The 18633-nt window shown below is 46.2% G+C and overlaps 1 protein-coding gene across 2 annotated transcripts; it reads left to right on the top strand.

The window, feature by feature from the left end:
- Positions 1–680: 680 nt before the first annotated feature.
- On the top strand, positions 681–17573 carry kank2 (KN motif and ankyrin repeat domains 2). Of its 2 annotated transcripts, XM_067233117.1 has the most exons (13): positions 681–718; positions 6423–6527; positions 10275–10360; positions 10643–12019; positions 12175–12387; positions 12471–12582; positions 12664–13359; positions 13457–13544; positions 13691–13910; positions 14098–14240; positions 14926–15126; positions 16557–16655; positions 16802–17573. In XM_067233117.1, the coding sequence occupies exons 3-13, from the start codon at positions 10324–10326 to the stop codon at positions 16856–16858; spliced, it is 3243 nt and encodes a 1080-aa protein (XP_067089218.1). In that variant the 5' UTR covers positions 681–718; positions 6423–6527; positions 10275–10323; the 3' UTR covers positions 16859–17573. The 2 variants fall into 2 exon arrangements, 1 of the variants encoding a protein (XP_067089218.1); XR_010876403.1 differs by lacking the exon at positions 681–718 and having other exon boundaries at positions 6414–6527; positions 16535–16655.
- The last annotated feature ends 1060 nt before the right edge of the window (positions 17574–18633 follow it).

Below are 18633 nucleotides of genomic sequence, written 5' to 3'. Positions count from 1 at the left end.
TTGTTTAGCATTTAGCTAAACAAATACATAGCATACACGTAATCCCAAATGTTCTCTAATTAGTAAACACAATATTTAACCGAGTTAATGGACTTGTTGCTTCGATAACAGCCGTTGTGCTTTCACCCTAATTACTGCCCAGGCAAGACTCATGTAGGCTACAGTATACTATGAGATCCAGATGTCTTCTTTAGCACAAACGCGCGCCCTTTTTCGTTATTTTTACGGATTTACCTTGTTCGTGTGTCTCACATTGTGCTGAAACCTAAAGTGTAGGCAAACTAGTTCCAAGATTTTGTCTGCACGTTAGTCTATATTGTTAGACACAGGGAACGTGCTGAATGTATGACGTAATTTTACGCGAACCATATTCCCCTTTATTACAGCCACTGATAAAATGTGAATGGACTGCATATTGTGAGGGCACCCGGTCCTTTTAAACTTAAATATTGTTTTCACGTAGAATATGGTGATATTTTAAACGCGCTGTATCTTAGTGATCCCTAACATAATATGCTAGTTGATTATTCAAAACCGAAAAACGTAACCACATACAGTTTAAATCAATTGGGACCCCCAACCACTCGCGTCAAATTTGAGCTGCTGGCCCTTTAAGATGGAAGAGGGAGGGGGTCTTGTCTTGGTTGCGGTGTTTTTTTGTCTCGCTGTCAGTGAGCGCTCCCGGACCGAGACGTCTAAAAGGATTTCTTGGGGATAGGTAAGGACTACAACGAAAATATTTAACTAAGCTTTATCTTTCTATTGTTACCGTAAGTATATTTGCTTAGTTTACGAGTTTAGAAATCTGTCTTGAAAAATGCTTCTTTTGTCTAGTACGGGTCCTACCCATATCTCGGTCGTAGCCTACTAAGTAAAGTAACGGGTCTCTTATCCACGTACTAGCACACAATTTAGTTATAGATAAATTGTGACTGTCTGGCACATTGTATTCTCATAACCTTTCGCATTAGACACCAGTTGTCCGTGGATCTGCTTTCGTTCTTGGTTTTTGGTCAGAGCATCATCTTATGCATGCGCTCGTATAGTCCGTCGATGAGCGCACACAATACATTGATAGCCTATTGTAGCGCGTGTTGTCCAAGAGCAGTTGTCTCGAGACAGTCAAAATAATTTATTTTCAATTCAACCTATAAGTAACCAGCAATACACCTCGTAGATTAAAATGTTTCCCTCTACTGTTGCTGAAGTGGTTAACATTTATTTTCGCATAATAGGCTTGTTGACTCATCTATTGTCAAACTTCAAGGAAATCTTTCCAATTCTTACTGAAACTATAATACATGTGATATAATTATCTTTGAAGTTAAGCTCCTCACTAAGGCTTGAAGATTATTGACTAAAAACAAACCCGTGAATGTTTTGACTTAATGGGGTGGGTGGGTCCGTGCATTTTGTAGGTTTCATTACTTCCAGATGTTCATCAGTTTCTCATTGCCGCTTTGCCTAATCACTGTTAGATGGTAGCCACTCATCGGTCAAATTGAATGGGTGACCGCACGTATAGGACCAATGCTGAAAGAAAGTTTCAGAATAAGTTGCCTCACTGGATTGGATTGATTATGCATATTTTCCAATTGTTTCCTTTTTGCCTTTTTATGTTTTGACCTCTGATTAAATGGGACGTTAGTTCGTCAGGAGGCGTAAACTGTCTAATCTCGGGAGCTAAGACTGTCTTGACGAAAACGTGTCTAAATACTTATTATCTTGAGTGAACAAGCAATCTAGCGTAATGTCAAACGTTCCTCAAGTTGAGATGAATAGGATTTGAATCACCATGTCGCGTGACGATGATGGTCCCATTGGGTTGTCATGGATAGTGCCCAGCTGGAGTTGCCCCCATGTTATCGCCAGCCTCTGTAAGGATGGAATGTGTCCGTCTCACGGACTCAAATTCCAAATTACAACGTTTTGAACAAGGGGCGCTGTAGTGGAATTTCAAACGGAGGAATGCAGGTTATAAACCCCATTTGTACGGTGGGCGACACGCTGGGCGTTTAAATGGTTTAGCAAGACTGATGGTATTACGCCCTGAACCTGTATGAGGCTGCCTGTAATTGTCTGTATTTATTCACATGAAGTGACAGTTCACAACATGTCAAACTGTGCCTTTGCAGACGCAGTCTGTTTACTATTGAGAAACGTTTTGTGGGGCAATGGAAAGATATAAATGAATTATTTAAGGATTTGACAATAAGTATAGATTGTTTGGATGTAAACTTCAACATGTACTCTGGGCCACAGTCCATCACATTTGTAAACAGTTATTGCTGAAACTGTATAGTCTAGTTCTCCTAATGGTACATTGTATGTACATAAGGAGACAGTGTAACGCTGTTTCTCAGATCCATTTATTATGTCTCATTAAAGTGACCTTATAGTTGCAGACAGAAAGCTGTCTTTTGTAAAATAACAATGAATGCAGAATGGGCATTTGGTCGTAATATCTGGGGTAGGCTAAGAGAGAGACGCCAATTTAATAACATTAGTGACCATATGTCCAGATAAGGCAGAAAATCATTATCTGTTTGTCTAATCTTCAGTAATCCTCCTTAATGCATTAATCCTTCAGAAAAAAAGATGGACTGCTCTGTTCATGAACTCCCTAAAACTCCCCTTGGAATGTGAGTGTGTGCAAATTTGCCATGTCTGTGGTCTAGTGGTCATTTCATTTACAGCTTTAATCGAATCAGGTAGTAATTGGTCAGGACCCTTGTGAGGGGACCACTACTAGAAGACATAAACTTTAGTTTTAAGACCGCTTCTTCCACCCCCTCCCAGTCCCATGTGCTGCTCCAGGCTCAACTCCAAATGATTGACCCCATGGGTTTAACCCCAACACTGCCCTGACCACCTCTTTTCCGTGCTGTCCTGACTGCAGCTCTGGTCTTCGTCTGCCTCTCCTTCACACACCAGCACCCCTCCACTTCCCCAAATCATTACAACACACTGTCTCTCTGGCCTTCATCACTCCTGATCCCCACCTCCAGCACTGCTCAGGAATTCTCTCTCCCTTTCCCTGTTTAATGCCTTGCTCTTTTTTTTTTGTTTCCCTGGCCATTCCTGTGTCTCAGCCCCACCCTTGCCTGGTTTCCTGTTGAAGGTCAGCACAATGACCAATAGCAGCTGGGATGATGTTTATTCTGCTCCTGTTCCAACTGTAATGTGAGGAGGGAGGCCCCTCCCTGGGCGGGGCCCGGTTCCCTTCTGGCCTGGCTTGGCTCGGCCTGGCCCAACCTGGGCTGGTTTAGTCTGGGCCTGACGCTTGCAGCAGTATGTCGTCTTTTTCCCCACACCACTCCTTGATGGCAAAAAGTGGCCCATTTGCACTGGGCACTCTTTTTTGGCCTCCAACTTAGAGATGGATGCCTCGTGATTGAGTAACGACTTGAGTGTTCCCACTCCAAACCCCACATTAGTCAGACACCAAAGGACCTTCTCCACAGAAGAGAGGTTTGTTTGTTTTACTCTGGTGATATGACTTCATGTGTCTCCCTCACAAATGTAAATGCCATGCCTGTCAAGTAGGGATATAAATGAAAGCACAGTTGCAGATGTAAACACAGTGCTGCTGACAGACACGCCTACTATCTCTACTTCAGTCTGCCAAGTTGAAGTCTGGGGTGGTTGGGATCTGGGGCTATCGTGTTCGTTGGTTATTATTCATTACTGGCCATATGACTAGATGGAGCTATCTGGGATGCAGAGTAGGGCCACATGCAGGAGTCCTCAGCCATACATAAATATTAATGAAATTCATATGTGGGTTGTGCTCCACTAACATTCACTACTGTGTATATCTTTTTATAGTTTTTCAGTTATTCTAGTCATTGAATGTCTGTGTTTTAGAAATTCTGTTACATTGGGTGTTGACAAAATAACAATGGGCTGTTTTTAGTTACGAGAATTTAGCTGTTTGTTTGTAGACCCTAACAGTCCAAAATAAGTGGGAGTCTGCACAAAAAGCAATGGTAATGTTACACGCACAATTGATTGGATTGTATAGAGTGGTCTCGAGGATCCTTCCTTACTGTTGGTAAGGAGTTTCACTAAAGCCTGGTCTAATCACCCCTTACCTATATCTGCTCTGCTTTGGCAAGAATAGGCTCTCTTCTGGTGCAGCTGTTGGATTATCCAGTGATTCATACTGGTGGATACTGAACCTCCAAGAATCACGGGACTATCCTTCTAGAATTTTCCATCTTAAAAATAATTCCTCTCCTTTTCTTTTCATTCCCTTTTTCAGTCTCACCCTTATTTTCTCACATTCCCTCCCGTTCCCCCCAACTGTTACTCTCTCTCTCTCTCTCTCTCTCTCTCTCTCTCTCTCTCTCTCTCTCTCTCTCTCTCTCTCTCTCTCTCTCTCTCCACACACACTCCTTCATTCCCAGTTTCTCTCTCCGCCTCGTTACCCTCTCTTCTCCTTCTTACTCTTTCTCCTGAGTTTCGGAGGAAGTGACTGGGTTGTTTCTGGATCCTGGGGGAATAGAGGGATGGAGCTGCCTTTCCTGTAACCCCTTCTTGATCAGTACTCAGACAGTGCAGATGCGTGGAGATCACTGTGCCCCACCAGTCTATTCACACGGGAGAGGCCCAGTTCAAGTCTGTTTGGTGGGACTGAGAGGGCTCCCTCGTGCACAGCCCCAGGGCTCGCTGCCGGATGGGGTGTCGAGTGACTTGGTGATGGCGATTTGATCTTTTGAGTGGGCGCATGTCGTCATCACATGGTTGCTGTTGAGAGGCTGCCAGCCACGTTATTTTTACGGTGGTTTTCAGGCCCGCCATCCCGGCCTGCAGTTTGAGTTGTTGTGTGTTGATGACTGAAACGGCTAGGTCTCTCCTGGCTCGTCTCATCAAAGTCCCCGCCTGAGGAAATAAACAGAAGTTATACAGCTGTGTAGGTGTGGGAGACACACTGAAGGGGTGCAAAGGGTCTCGGGGAGTTTGTGTGTGTTCTCAGCTGTGAGGTAGGAGTTTGTGTCCTAGGAAAGGGGAGAGATACAACTACTGTATCTCTTCAGGAGTATTTGTCTGTCATACAGACAGAGGAATGTACACACTATCACGCACCTCTCCTCTGCACCAGGGGAATGCTGTGCGTTAATGGACTGCCTCACAGTTATACACTTGCATCAGGTTTGTAAGCAGCTGTCAATGTTAGGATATATTGACAGAACATTTTATAGCAATTAGATAGTTTGTACTGATGCAGACATGTTAAGTAGACCTAAACCTTGGTCATTTAAGATTTGCCTGTTCCTTATTTCTGACAGATCCATAACCACTATTATGTTTGTTTAGAGGCTTCAAGCTCTCTTGTGTTTTGTCTCGCTTCTCACTCTCTCTCTATCTATCTCTCTGTCTGTCTCTCTCTCTGTCTCTCTCTTTTTTCTCTCTCTCTCAGCCCCTCCTAGCCCTATATTAGAACCAGCTGTGGAACTAGGGGCTGAATGAATGGCTCTTTGTGATTTGGCTATCGTTCCTGTGTAAGGGTCTGTTTCTCTCTCTCTTTCTCTCTCACTCTCTCTTTCCATCTTTTCCTGCATCTGTCCTTCTGCTATGACAAAAGTACTAAACAATGGGGTGCCTAATACCAACCCCTGTTGGTATCTGTTAATGGCAGTCATCAACGTTGCCGGGCCATGAAAACCTCCAACAAAATGTCGGCCCCTAAACCCACACACACACAGCACTCAGCCTCTGACTCATCAACCGACGACATATCTCCTGGACATGCGTTTGTTTGAGGGCGAGTTTCAAACTCTCCGCTGCCCATTCGGAGAGGCAGGGGACCTCGGGGTGTTCCTGCCTAGCGCGAGAGTGGGTGTTCATGGCACCGGCTGGAGGAGGGTGAGTCATGGAGACATGGAAACAGAGAGCATTGCTCAATGTCATGGTAGGGTGGTTCCCAGGCTTGGATTGATTAGCCACACAGCGTGTTGTTGTGGTGGAAGAGAGGGGAGACATGATGATTGCGAGGCAGGAGAGAACAGGGTGAGAGCAGCAGCTCAGAGGGTCATCTCGTGGACTTTGTAAGGAGGCGAGCTTGATTGACATGTTGTGGGGGAGACGAGGGTCTGATTCTCATGGTGTGTGGTGTCAGTGTGAAGCAGCGGAATGCGCCGCTGGTATTAGTTCACAATGCAAAGGTTTTCTTATTATTATCATCGACATTCCTCGATGACGGCGTCGATGGAACAGATGGGACGCGATGGCATGTCATTTCGATCCCTGGCAATTCCTGTAGACGTGGGCACAGCCTGCTCTGGTTCTATCTTTAATGTACTTCATGTGTAAAAAAAACAAAAACAAACAAACATACTGAAACGTGGATTAAACCGCTACCTCACAGCTGTTATTATGTCATTTCAAATGTCTTTCGCATGCTGTATTTCTGGGTTTAGGTGCCATAAAAAGCAGGGAGAGACAAGGAGACCGGGGGAGAGGAGCCAGAGCAAGGAGACTGGGGAGGAGAGACCATCCCTGCTGCACCCGGAGCTGAGCAGCTGGTACGAAGCAGAAACTAAATCCCTTGCTTCCTAATGCCTAAACCATTCCCAACCTTGTGCAGAATAGAAATCAACAAAGTCTAAGACTTAAAAAGAGTCAATGGAAAGATCCATCAGGACTTACTCTGGGTAGAGAGAATTGAGGAATGTCTAACTTGGTTATGTCGTCAGAAATAATCCCTTGTCATGGCAATGAAAATGAGGTGATACAGTGAATGAAGACTGGTTGACATCCGTGAGGAACTGGCTCTGAGAGTTAAAACCGACATCTTTGCCACTGGGCTTGGTAATCCCACTCCTAGACACTACAGACTTGGTTTCTTGTATTGTAGGGCCATCAACTATTTTATTAATCTGTTTGGTCCAGGGGAGTCGTGTTTACTCACTGTAGCCTTTGTAACTATGAGAAACCATTATAACTCACTCTACTGTAGCAAAAGTGCATGCCTTGTAGTATGCCACAGCATTTCAGAGCAAGCAACGTAGCTTGCATGCGGTCATACTTGTCCTACATGATGTTTCAGTCAAACATAATTAATTTGTCCCAGGAACCTGAGGAGGGGTCATGCCTCCTGACTCTCCCCCCTCCCATTCCAATTCCTAATCTTAATAGTTGGAATGGGTGGGGGGACCCTGGAGGGGGCAATGTGAACTTCCGTTATTGTGGAATGTTGGGGGGAAGAAGGGAGGGGGCATTTGTCTCGGGCAAGGGAGGCATTCCTCCCTGATGAGGGTAGAGCAGGGCGGTAGGAGTGTAAAGCAGAGCTAGAGGAGGGTAAAGCAGAGCTGGAGGAGGGTAAAGCAGAGCTGGAGGAGGGTAAAGCAGAGCTGGAGGAGGGTAAAGCAGAGCTGGAGGAGGGTAGAGCAGAGCTGGAGGAGGGTAAAGCAGAGCTGGAGGAGGGTAAAGCAGAGCTGGAGGAGGGTAGAGCAGAGCTGGAGGAGGGTAAAGCAGAGCTGGAGGAGGGTAACTGAAGGAGGGTAGAGCAGGGTAGAGCAGGACTGGAAGATGGGTAGAGCAGTGTAGAGGAGGGTAGATCGGGGAGGGTAGAGCAAGGTAGAGGAGGGTAGATCAAGGAGGGTAGAGCAGGGTAGAGGAGGGTAGATCAAGGAGGGTAGAGCAGTGTAGAGGAGGGTAGATCAGGGAGGGTAGAGCAGGGTAGAGGAGGGTAGATTGGGGAGGGTAGAGCAGGGTAGAGGAGGGTAGATCAAGGAGGGTAGAGCAGGGTAGAGGAGGGTAGATCAAGGAGGGTAGAGCAGGGTAGAGGAGGGTAGATCGGGGAGGGTAGAGCAGGGTAGAGGAGGGTAGATCAAGGAGGGTAGAGCAGGGTAGAGGAGGGTAGATTGGGGATGGTAGAGCAGTGTAGAGGAGGGTAGATCAAGGAGGGTAGAGCAGGGTAGAGGAGGGTAGATCAAGGAAGGTAGAGCAGGGTACAGGAGGGTAGATCAGGGAGGGTAGAGGAGGGTAGATCAAGGAGGGTAGAGCAGGGTAGAGGAGGGTAGATCAGGTAGGGTAGAGCAGGGTAAAGGAGGGTAGATCAGGGAGGGTAGAGCAGTGTAGAGGAGGGTAGATCAGGGAGGGTAGAGCAGTGTAGAGGAGGGTAGATCAGGGAGGGTAGAGCAGGGTAGAGGAGGGTAGATCAGGGAGGGTAGAACAGTGTAGAGGAGGGTAGATCAGGGAGGGTAGAGCAGTGTAGAGGAGGGTAGATCAGGGAGGGTAGAGCAGGGCTGAAGAAGGGTGGGCTGAGGGTGAGGAGTGGGCACACTGGTCTCTGTTCACTGTCATGTCAATGGAACACTGTTTAAGAGTTGGGAGAGAGGGAGTAAGGTCACCAACACACACAAGGGAGCGCAACACACATCACAAACACCCAGTGAGGTGCTGTTGCTAGTGCTGGCAGATGCGGAGGGTTGGGGGGAGGGGAGGAATGGGCGCACCAGGCAAGGCTTTAGAGAGAGAAGGAGAGAACAGAAGAGAAAGGGGAGTGACAGGGAAATTTGAAGCAGAGAGCAGCAAATTATGTGTCCCCTTGATTTGAATAAGGGAAGAAAGGAAGGGATGTATTGAAATGGAAAGCTTGCGAGAGCGGGATAGAGGGTGAGAGTTTAGTGAGGAGAGGACAGTTTTGGACATCCTTGCTATAGGCGGGGATGTTTTTCACATAGTCTGGCTGAACTGCAGGCCAATTACATCAAATCTTATCAAATGTCTCACTGTGAACCCTAGTCTGTACCTTCCTAAACTGACTCTTTTTGAAAGTTATTAAATCCAGTATTTCTACAATTTAAAATCAGCAGGACTGTTCTGCTAACAATTCTTAAGATTAAATGTGAATATATCAAAGAGTGAGAGATTGTATCAAAATGCCTACATTCTCTTCACTTTTTGTGTGTGCATGTGTGTGTGTGTGACTGTGTTCCACGTCACAGTGAGGGAGTCTGATGAAGGGACAGAGATAAGGTGGAATTATACCGCGACATTCGACTGACTAAAAGGGCTCCAAAATACCAAGTCAATTCAGTCAGTGTTTCCAAGTGCCCTACTTTTCCTCAAACGGGCAAGAGCATAAACAGGCAGTGACGAGGGTCACGAGATTAGAGGGAGAGACAGAGAGAGGTTAGTGTGTGTGAGAGCGAGAGTCAGGGAAGAGAGAGAGAGAATGAGAAGAGAAAGACCAAATTGAATGAAGCAGAGAGACTCCATTCGTGCTGATCAAAAAGAAACATGGTCATGGAACTTAGCATTTGCAGAGAATAAAGTGGTCAAGTCCAAACTTTTGATTCCTTCCTGACTTTCTTTGACTTATGTAATGACGCTCACATTACTAATATTACAATACCGATAGTTCAAACAGTACATCCCAGGTTCCCACAAACCAGTGACCTAGAAAGTTAATGTTTAGCAGGGGAGACACACAGACTGAGAGGCAGATCCTTGTGGGCAGTATGTCATAGCTGGCAGAACGTCATTCACCGTGGGGCAAGCTGACACAAACTGCTGTCAGGAAAATGGTCTTGTCATTTCTGACAACACCCAACTATATTAAGCTAACGGGCCGTATCTCAGGAAGACTATATTGAATATACTGAATAATGTATTAACACTATCTGTGCTTCCAACTGGTCTTTGCTAATTAGATGAATGTATTTGCTTGGGATGAGTGCATGGGAGTGAGAGGAAGGGGCGACAGTGGTGAACTGATATCTCCTGATCATCAGCTGACACGTTCAAGGGTAAAGAGAGGGAGACAGCGAGGGGAGGGAAAGAGAGAACGGAGAAAACTAGGCACGGGGGAAAGTTGTGGAAAAAGAGTCGGAGAGAGAGAGAGAGCGTCTCTAACCCCTAAATCGAGAACCTCTTCGAGTGAGCAAATGATTCCTAATAAGGTTGTAACTGGCAGCCTCTACGTTCACCCTTGGAACAAGCTGCCAGGAAACTATTCTGCTTCTCCCTTTTGCTGAATATCATGAACATAAATATATACAAGATAAATTAAAAGACAATACACAGAAGAAACTGAGAAAGAAAGTAGGAAAGGGAGCAGTGACTGGAATAGATTTGGTCTCACAACACATCTTCACTGACATCGAAGACGTACAGTGAACTGTACTGTACTGTACATGTTAGGGGCTACCAACCAGTACTGGCACTTCTGAGGTTTTGGGACCCATGTCTGTAGATTCATGGCATCAGCTCTTTTACCAGAAACATTAACCCTAAGTGTTCATTGTGTGTTTGTATCTTTTCAGGTGAGGATTTGTGGGCAAACGTGTGACAGGCAGCCACAGGTGAATCATCATGGCTCAGGTGCTCCATATGGACCCCAGCTTCCCAGGTATACCCTAATATATTGTGTTGTGTTATTTACATTTTTCAGAAAATCTGCAAGTAATATTTGTATCTATCATGAGGGTTCATCAGGTTGCAACCCATGTATTTAACTGTGTTTGTGCTTCATTTCAATTGTCCTTAATTTAGTTTGTACCTCATTTAGAGATAATTTTAGAGCACATACATAAACACACAGTAGCCAAGAGATAATGCTATTTTCTGAAGTCTGAGTCTGAGATTAGACGCAGATTTCCGCCTGTTTAAAGTTGATTTCCTTCCCCCCTAGGGAAGCTTAACCCGCCAGCTCCCCCCTCCCTTCACGGGAAGGAACAGGAGGCGCCCTACTCGGTGGAGACCCCCTACGGCTACCGTCTGGACCTGGACTTCCTCAAATATGTCAACGATATTGAGAAAGGCAACACCATCAAGAGGGTGCCCATGCAGCGTCGGCCTCGGTACGGCTCTCTTCCCCGTGGCTACGGCTACACGGGCTCCTGGTGGACCTCCACAGAGTCCCTGTGCTCCAACACCAGCATGGACAGCAGACACTCCTCCTTCTCCTACTGCGCCCCAGGCTACCACACCTCCCAGAGGCCCAGCTTCAGCACAGCCCGGGTGGAGAAGACCCTGCTGGACGCTCGCAGGAAGCTGGAGGAGGAGAAAGACAGCCGTCGGTTCTCCAACCTGGGCAGCATGCACAACAGCGTGGCCGGCTCGACCACCTCCCTCAGCAGCGCCCACAGCTTCAACCGAGCCCAGGGAGGAGGCTCCTTCACCCCCATAAGCTCCGGCTTGTCCACGCCCGTGTCCCCCACCCCCGCCCACCTGCAGCACGTCAGGGAGCAGATGGCCGTGGCCCTCAGGAAGATCCGCGAGCTGGAGGAGCAGGTGAAGACCATCCCCGTGCTCCAGGTGAAGATCTCCGTGCTGCAGGAGGAGAAACGGCAGCTCAGCGTCCAGCTGAAGAGCCAGAAGTTCCTGGGCCACACGCTGGGATTCGGCAGGGGCCGGCCCCGGGGGGAGCTCTACATCGACATCCCTGAGGAGGAGGTCAGTGCTGGGGCGGGGAGGACCTCCATGCCAGCAGGGGTGCAGTCCCCCACCTCCACAGACAGCATCAAGCAGGACTCGGGCTGTGAGATAGAGGACACGGTGATTGTAGGTGGCGTGCGTCCGGGCGGGAAAAGGGAGGTGCGCACCATCGGTGTAGGTCCAGAGGAGCAAAGTGGCAGCTCTCAGGTGGGCGTGGGAGTACAGGAGCAGGATCTGGGACTGCTTCCAGAGACACAGGCCCTGAGGAACAAGGTAGGCCAGCTGGAGGGCCAACTTAAGAGGACCATGGATGAGCTGCAGGTTTCCCAGCAGCAGGTGGAAAAGGCCCAGAGAGAGAGGCAGTCCCAGGCACAGGCCCCCCAGGCTGACCACTTTGCCAGAGCCACCAGTCTGGGCTGGCAGGAGCAACAGGGGCTGCAGACTGTGGTCAGCTTCACCCAGCAGCCCCAGCACAGACAGCAGAGGACTGTGGGTATCCAGGTGTACACCCTGGAGCAGCCCACTGTGGTGGGGGTGGGCACGTTGCTCCGAGCAGAGGGGTGCAGTTCCATCGCCCTTCTACCAGTTGGTGCAATCCAGGGAGGACATGCTCAAACCCCGGTCTCAGAAGGTAGGCACAGTATCCACAGGGAATCATATGAGTTAACTGGAACTAACTGAAGGACTTGATGACTTTCTAAGTGTTTGAACAGGTCATTTTGTCATGCATAAAGGAGTATTATTTAAATTGTGTTGATCTCTGTTTTATTTTCCATCATTTCCCAGAGCCACCTGTTGAGCTACCCATCGCCATCAGCTCCAGGCAGGTACGAGACATCCTGAGAAGCGAGGTATCCACTTCTGTGCCAGTGACTAATCCCGCAGTCACCATGGAAATCATTGACAAACAGATGACTTCATTACATGTGAAGGAAGGAGAGGCACACCAGCATACAGTCGTAGAAGCCGTCCAGTCTCAAGAGGACCTCTCGAAGTCTGGTAATTGGAGCTCAATGTTGTCCAACTTGTAAATATGAATCTAAACCACTGTCCGTAGCGTTGACTGTTGCTCTCGTCTTCAGCTTCGGCCTCTCCCCAATCCGCTCTGAGGTCCATTATGAAGCGGAAGGCAGAAGTTGAATCTGGCTCTCCCTCAACGAAGAAGAACTTGCAGTTCATTGGAGTCAATGGCGGGTACGTTTGTGTAACTCGAAAGGATGGTTTCGAACAGGTCATAAGGTGTTCTGGAAAGTAACGATTGTTCTTGTCCTTCAGGTATGAGTCAACGTCGTCAGAAGACAGCAGCAGTGAGAGCTCGGAGGAGGAGAGTGATTCTAGTGAATATCATGAAGCCAAGGACAAACTGCCGGATACTGCAGCTCAGCCCAACCAGCCAACAGGTGTCCCTGACTCCCCCCAGCCCCCAGCTACAGACCTCACACCTCTGCAGACGGCCATCCAACCACCAGCCTCTCAGCCTGCCACTGAGCTGAGCACCCACCTGTTAGCAGTCACAAACACAGGACTTCAACACGAACCTACCCAATCACCAGCCATGGACACAGTCGTAGAGCGATATACTTCTCCACAACCAGCCTTTGACTCTACACTCCCATTCCAGGCCTCAGTCAGTGACTGCGCCCCTCAGGAGAGTATCAACCAATTACCAGACAGCACAGTCCCTCAAGAGAGTACCTCTGAAACTTCAAGCACTGAACCAGCACCTGAACGAGACAGCCTCCAATCACCTCCTACCTGCAGCACACCACAGCAGAATACCACTCAATCAGAGACCACTGAAGTCACCCAGCAACAAGAGGCACATACGACTAACCTCGCCCCTCAGCATGGGGCCAACCAATCAACAGCCTCCGAACAAAGCTCCCAGCAGTGCACTATTCAGGCATCAGCCTCAAAACCAGCACCTGACAGCAGCCCAAGTAACAGTGTATCAGCCAATCAAGACAGCAGGTTAGCATAAATAAATACCATCACACAAAAGATCTTATAACGAAATCTGTTGTATATTTACATAATTGAGTGGCATCGTTTCCCTTGATTCCCACAGATTAACACTGGGTGACAGCCTGATGGCAGCTCTCAATGCCCTTCAGAAAGCTCTTGGTGAACCCAACGCCTTCAGCCAACAGGAAGCGGTACGCTCTATTTTATCTCTGCATTCATTTACTGTCAGCTTACTTGTATGTGGACCTGACTGTGGGACTCTCAGTGAGCATCTCTCATTAGTTTTGTATCCATGTGAGCGTGTGTCTAAGGCCTGCTTGGTGTGTCTCTTTCTCAGAGGACAGCCTACACCACAGTGCTGCAGGAGTGGCTCCGTGTGTCCTGCCACAAGGCGGCAGACACAGCCGTGGTCAGAGCCCACATGGACACCTTTGCCTCCATCTCCCCACAGCTGCTGGAGTTTGTGGTCAACATGGCCGACGGCAACGGCAACACAGCCCTGCACTACACTGTGTCCCACTCCAACTTCCCCGTGGTCAAGCTGCTGCTGGACACGGGTGAGCCTGGGATGCGGGTGTGCGTTTGTCATTTTAGATGGCCCATCGTGTTAGTGGCTTATCCCAGATGTATACTGTGTATATACACATGCATGAATTTCATCTGATGAATTATGAGCTACATACGCTGTCGTTAGTCGTCACTGTGATGACCTGGTGTAACGGTTTGCCCCACATCCCTACCCAGGTTTGTGTAATGCTGACAAGCAGAATAAGGCAGGCTACACAGCCATTATGCTGACTGCTCTGGCTGCCTTCCACTCTGACAGTGACCTTCACACTGTCCTGCAGCTGCTGCGCACCGGGGACGTCAACGCCAAAGCCAGCCAGGTATGCCCCCTGCTGGCCAACAGGCCCTCCTGCAGCCCCTGGTTCAGCCAAGCTGAAAAAAACCCTGACTAGTGCCTCATTTAGAAAACAGTGCGTATGATCCCCACTAAAAGTATCCGTGCGCACAAAAGCCGAAAATGGCGTGCGCCAAAAAGTAACATGACTTTTGAAAAGTCGTGACGCACGAACACCAAGGCAATGTTTTAGAAATCGCAGTCCACCTGAAATGTGCACACATGGATGAGCCTCATATCCCTATCTCTACACGCCCACATTCAACCATGAAGTTAATGCAGAGCACCTCATGAATTGTCAATGCATAGAAATGAGCCCGATGAGCAATGGTTATCTATAGTGAATAATGGCAACAACCAAGAAGATCAAGAAAATTTTGTTTTTGTTTTTTTTTCTAAATCAAAGCAGAAGTGGTGGCTTTTTATCTGGTTAAAACGTTTGAAAACGTTTTTTTCAAACTTGTATGTATGGTTCTCAAAGCTCCACAGCATAGCAACCCCAACTCCTTCAGTTTGGAAACATCTAGGAGTGTGACGATCCTGGCTCTTTATGCAGCTATCAAAAGGTGCCACGAAACTGTGGCCTGGAAAGCGCATTAGGCAGAATCATAGTAATTTTATCATGGACATAGACCTTTGATTTTGAGCTTCTGCGTTTTGTGTTACCACAGGCCGGTCAGACGGCGTTGATGTTGGCAGTGAGCCATGGACGAGGAGACATGGTGCGAGCGCTGATCTCCTGCGGGGCGCAGGTTAACATCCGGGATGACGACGGCTCCACCGCCCTCATGTGTGCTTGTGAACATGGCCACGTAGACATTGTACGCCAGCTGCTGTCTGTGCCAGGCTGCGATGCCACCCTGACGGATAACGTGAGTGAATGTTCCTAACCGTTTTAGGATTCCTCCGGTAGGAGGACCCTATTGTATTTGTTGGTTGTATTATTATTATTAATCCTCTTCTCCTTGCGCCACAAAAACAAAAAAAAATATTGGTCACAAATGTTCTCATTTGGCACATTGATACTACAGGCCAGTGGGTACCACCACACCAATAATGGGCCACATTGGACCTTAGGGGGCGCCACAAGCAACGCCCAAAAGTCAAATTTGGCATTTCCACCCCATTGCTCCAATTATTCTGGAACTTGGTGTACATGCCTTATTCCTTATGGGGAACAGAAAAGCCTCAAGGACCCATAATGTCAGAATGATGACTTTTCTTGTACTGTCCAAATTTGGTACAACCTTCAAAACCTTTCTCCTCATGAACCATAGATCCAATCAACTTGATTTGTTACAGATGTGTAGAATACATGTCTTTATATAGGGTGAAATGGAATAAGAAATGCAATACAAAATGGCTGAAAGGGGTGTATTTATGTAAATACATTGCCTCAATATCTTTGTGTCAATAAATCAAATATAATTTTGAATTATGGTTTTTCAAACCGAATAGGGTTCAAGATGACATCACTCTGAAGTACCATAAACAATGTCACCTTGATATGGCAAAATATGATTGAATTACAGCTGTTTAAACTTTGGCTAAATCTAACAATGCTTGCCACTGGAGAAACAGATTACTTTTTTACATAGTAACTGACCGCACTATTTCTCAACACTGAGAATAGCTCAATGGGCTGAGACAGTGCACTGCAGTGTGTATGGTCACAGGTCAGAATCCAGCCACAGCCTTTGGGCCTGTCATGATACTGATTACCTGTTTAGTTCGACAGATGACATCATTCTGAAATACCATGCACAATTTCACCTTAAAATGTCAAAAGATGACTGAATTACAGCTGCTTAAACTTTGTCCCAAAGCTGACCAAAGCTAATACTCTGTCCTTTCTATTCATAAAAATCTCAACAGTTGATGCGTTGCAGAGAAGCTAGAGAGGCTGACTTGCAACCTCATGCTCTTGAGTACGAATCTCCATTCAGCCTGTTGTTGTTGGCCAAACATTAAGTAGTTTTGCTTCCATGTTGTCCAACTCTTGATCTTCTACAATGTACGTTTGTATAATATTTTGCCATTTTGCGGAGGAACCCGCATCGCTGCCTGCAGCTATAGTTGGTCTTGAATCCTCCCAGATATCCCGTTTCTCGAGATCCGTTTCCTGTATTTCTAATTTTCCATTGGCCCTGTGTCTCTGTGGTCTAAGTTAAGCCTGGTCTGTCCAGCTGTGTGCCCCAACATTTCTGGTGTCTCATCTCTCTTGTTGTTTTTTTTACCTACCTACCTCTTACCTTTCTCACCCGCCTGCTTTGTGACCAGCCTCTTGTTATTGCTCCACCAGGATGGCAGCACAGCCCTGTCCATTGCCTTGGAAGCCAGCCAGAATGACATTGCTGTTCTTCTCTACGCTCACCTTAACTTCGCCAAGCCTCCTTCCCCTGTGAGTGCTTTCAAATACAGCTAACCTCACATCCCCATTGAGTGTCTCTCTTTCTGTTTGTGCATCCACACTGTATAAATACTATAAATAGAGACAATTCATATCGTTTTCTATGTGTGATTTTGATGTATGCATTTTATCTCCAGGTTTCTCCCAAGTCTCCTATTTTGGGCTCCTCTCCTCCTTCAGGGGAAGCAAAGTGACCACCCTGCAAAGTCGAACTTGGTCCCACTCCCCCCGTCTCCATGTCTGCAACCAAAAATGCCTTTACAATTGTATGTGTGTGTGTGTGTGTGTGAGAGTTTGTTTGTCATCGTCCTGTTCCCATTGACCTTTTTTTTCTTTGTACAGCACATACATATTTTAGCACTTGATACTTGCATTCAATTACTGTAATGCATTCTTTTAAACTATGGCCATACTTTGTGTTCTTATCCTCACAGTTCTTTGTACACTACATTCTGACATTACTTATTTGGTGTTGTTGCTTACTTGTTCCAGGTATTAACTGTTCACATAACAAGTAAAACTGTTTTGAGTAGTAATAATCCCGCTTTCATTCATGTTGTGTTTTAGAGACTAAACAGTCATAAATTGACAACTAGACATAGGCTCTACTGTTATAGTAGACAACTAGACATTCTGAGTTTATTAGAATCACTCCTGTTTTATTTCATCTGCATATTTGACTTATTTCAAGAAATATTTTTCAGATTTATGTAAGTATATCAATGAAAATGTATCAATTACATTACAGTTACAGATATTAAATGTGTCGTCACAATCCTCTATGGAATACTGAAAGCCACCAACATATTATTCAAAAATCTCAAAAGTGTCCTTTAGCCATTAAACCGATTAATGCTAAACATATTCAGATACAGGATACCCATTAAAAAACAATAGCCTATACCCATATTTGTAAGGATACTTGTATATTTTGGGGCTTTTTGCAGCAAAGGATCCGGGTTGATATAAAACCTCAGCCACTGCAGTAAAGCCTCAGTCCATTGTACGTACTCTACCTTGTGAGCCACAGAGATGCCCACTTTAGCCACACACTATTTTTATAGTATATTTTTTGTTAGTCAAGCTACTGCAGTGCCCGTTTGAAAGTAAGCCTATTTTGTGATCTGGTGAATAACCTTGCTTAGTGCAACTCAACATGGCTGCAAACGCGTTTATATTTATTTCTCGCGTACTGCTCATTCAAACAACTTAAAACTCAATTTTCAGCCTTCGGACCTAAGCAAAACACATGGTGAATTTCTAAATCTTTAACAAACTTCATACAAATTCCCAGTTCTCGAGGTATTGAGCCAAAGACAGACTGACAGAGATTCCCGCCTTCTTAGTTGGCTGGATGAGATGTTCATTTAGAGATGCAGATATTCCCTAGTAAGTGGTAGACTGACAGCACTGCTACTTCAGAGGCCATACACCACTGATAATTGGCCTACTTCTCTGCATACTGTAATGTTTTAATGAGAAGGAGAGGAAACCTGATTTTAATGTAAGCTGACCATTGATATTTATAGATTTGGATGAGTTCCAAAGATATTTCACTGCCACCAATGATTTTATAGGACTGTATTCTGGTGTTATGATCATATATTGATCAGTAAATGGCTCAGCATTATTACTGTGGTGATCAAACTTGTTTCCTGATAAGGCAACTGTTAATAGTAATTACTTTCACCTACTGACAGTCATGGTCCAGTAAAGGTACTGCAATGTTGTTCAGGGTCATGTGAAAGGTTTTTATAACTAGAGGAAATGTGAATTTGATGGTAAGTGGAAATTATGTTAAGTGGAGGTACTTGGTCTGCTTTGAATTTGTATGGTCACTGGAAGGTGTCAGATAAGATCGTTTATGGAGGTCTTCGGTGTAAAGTAATTTACCAAAACATCAATAATATATGTAATTTGCTAAGATTATGTTACATGCTAAGATTATTACTTTTTATAACCCATACTA

This window comes from Osmerus mordax, chromosome 3 (genome assembly GCF_038355195.1).
Source record: "Osmerus mordax isolate fOsmMor3 chromosome 3, fOsmMor3.pri, whole genome shotgun sequence".
NCBI lineage: Eukaryota > Metazoa > Chordata > Actinopteri > Osmeriformes > Osmeridae > Osmerus > Osmerus mordax.
This window is presented reverse-complemented; position numbering and strand designations above follow the sequence as displayed.

What these genes read in the sequence shown, in the direction of transcription:
- kank2 (XM_067233117.1), top strand. Translation starts at nt 10,324, where the DNA reads ATGGCTCAGGTGCTCCATATGGACCCCAGCTTCCCAG. An exon ending in AGAGGACCTCTCGAAGTCTG is followed by an intron (nt 12,388 to 12,470) that starts GTAATTGGAGCT and finishes TCTCGTCTTCAG; the next exon opens with CTTCGGCCTCTCCCCAATCC. An exon ending in ATGCCACCCTGACGGATAAC is followed by an intron (nt 15,127 to 16,556) that starts GTGAGTGAATGT and finishes TTGCTCCACCAG; the next exon opens with GATGGCAGCACAGCCCTGTC.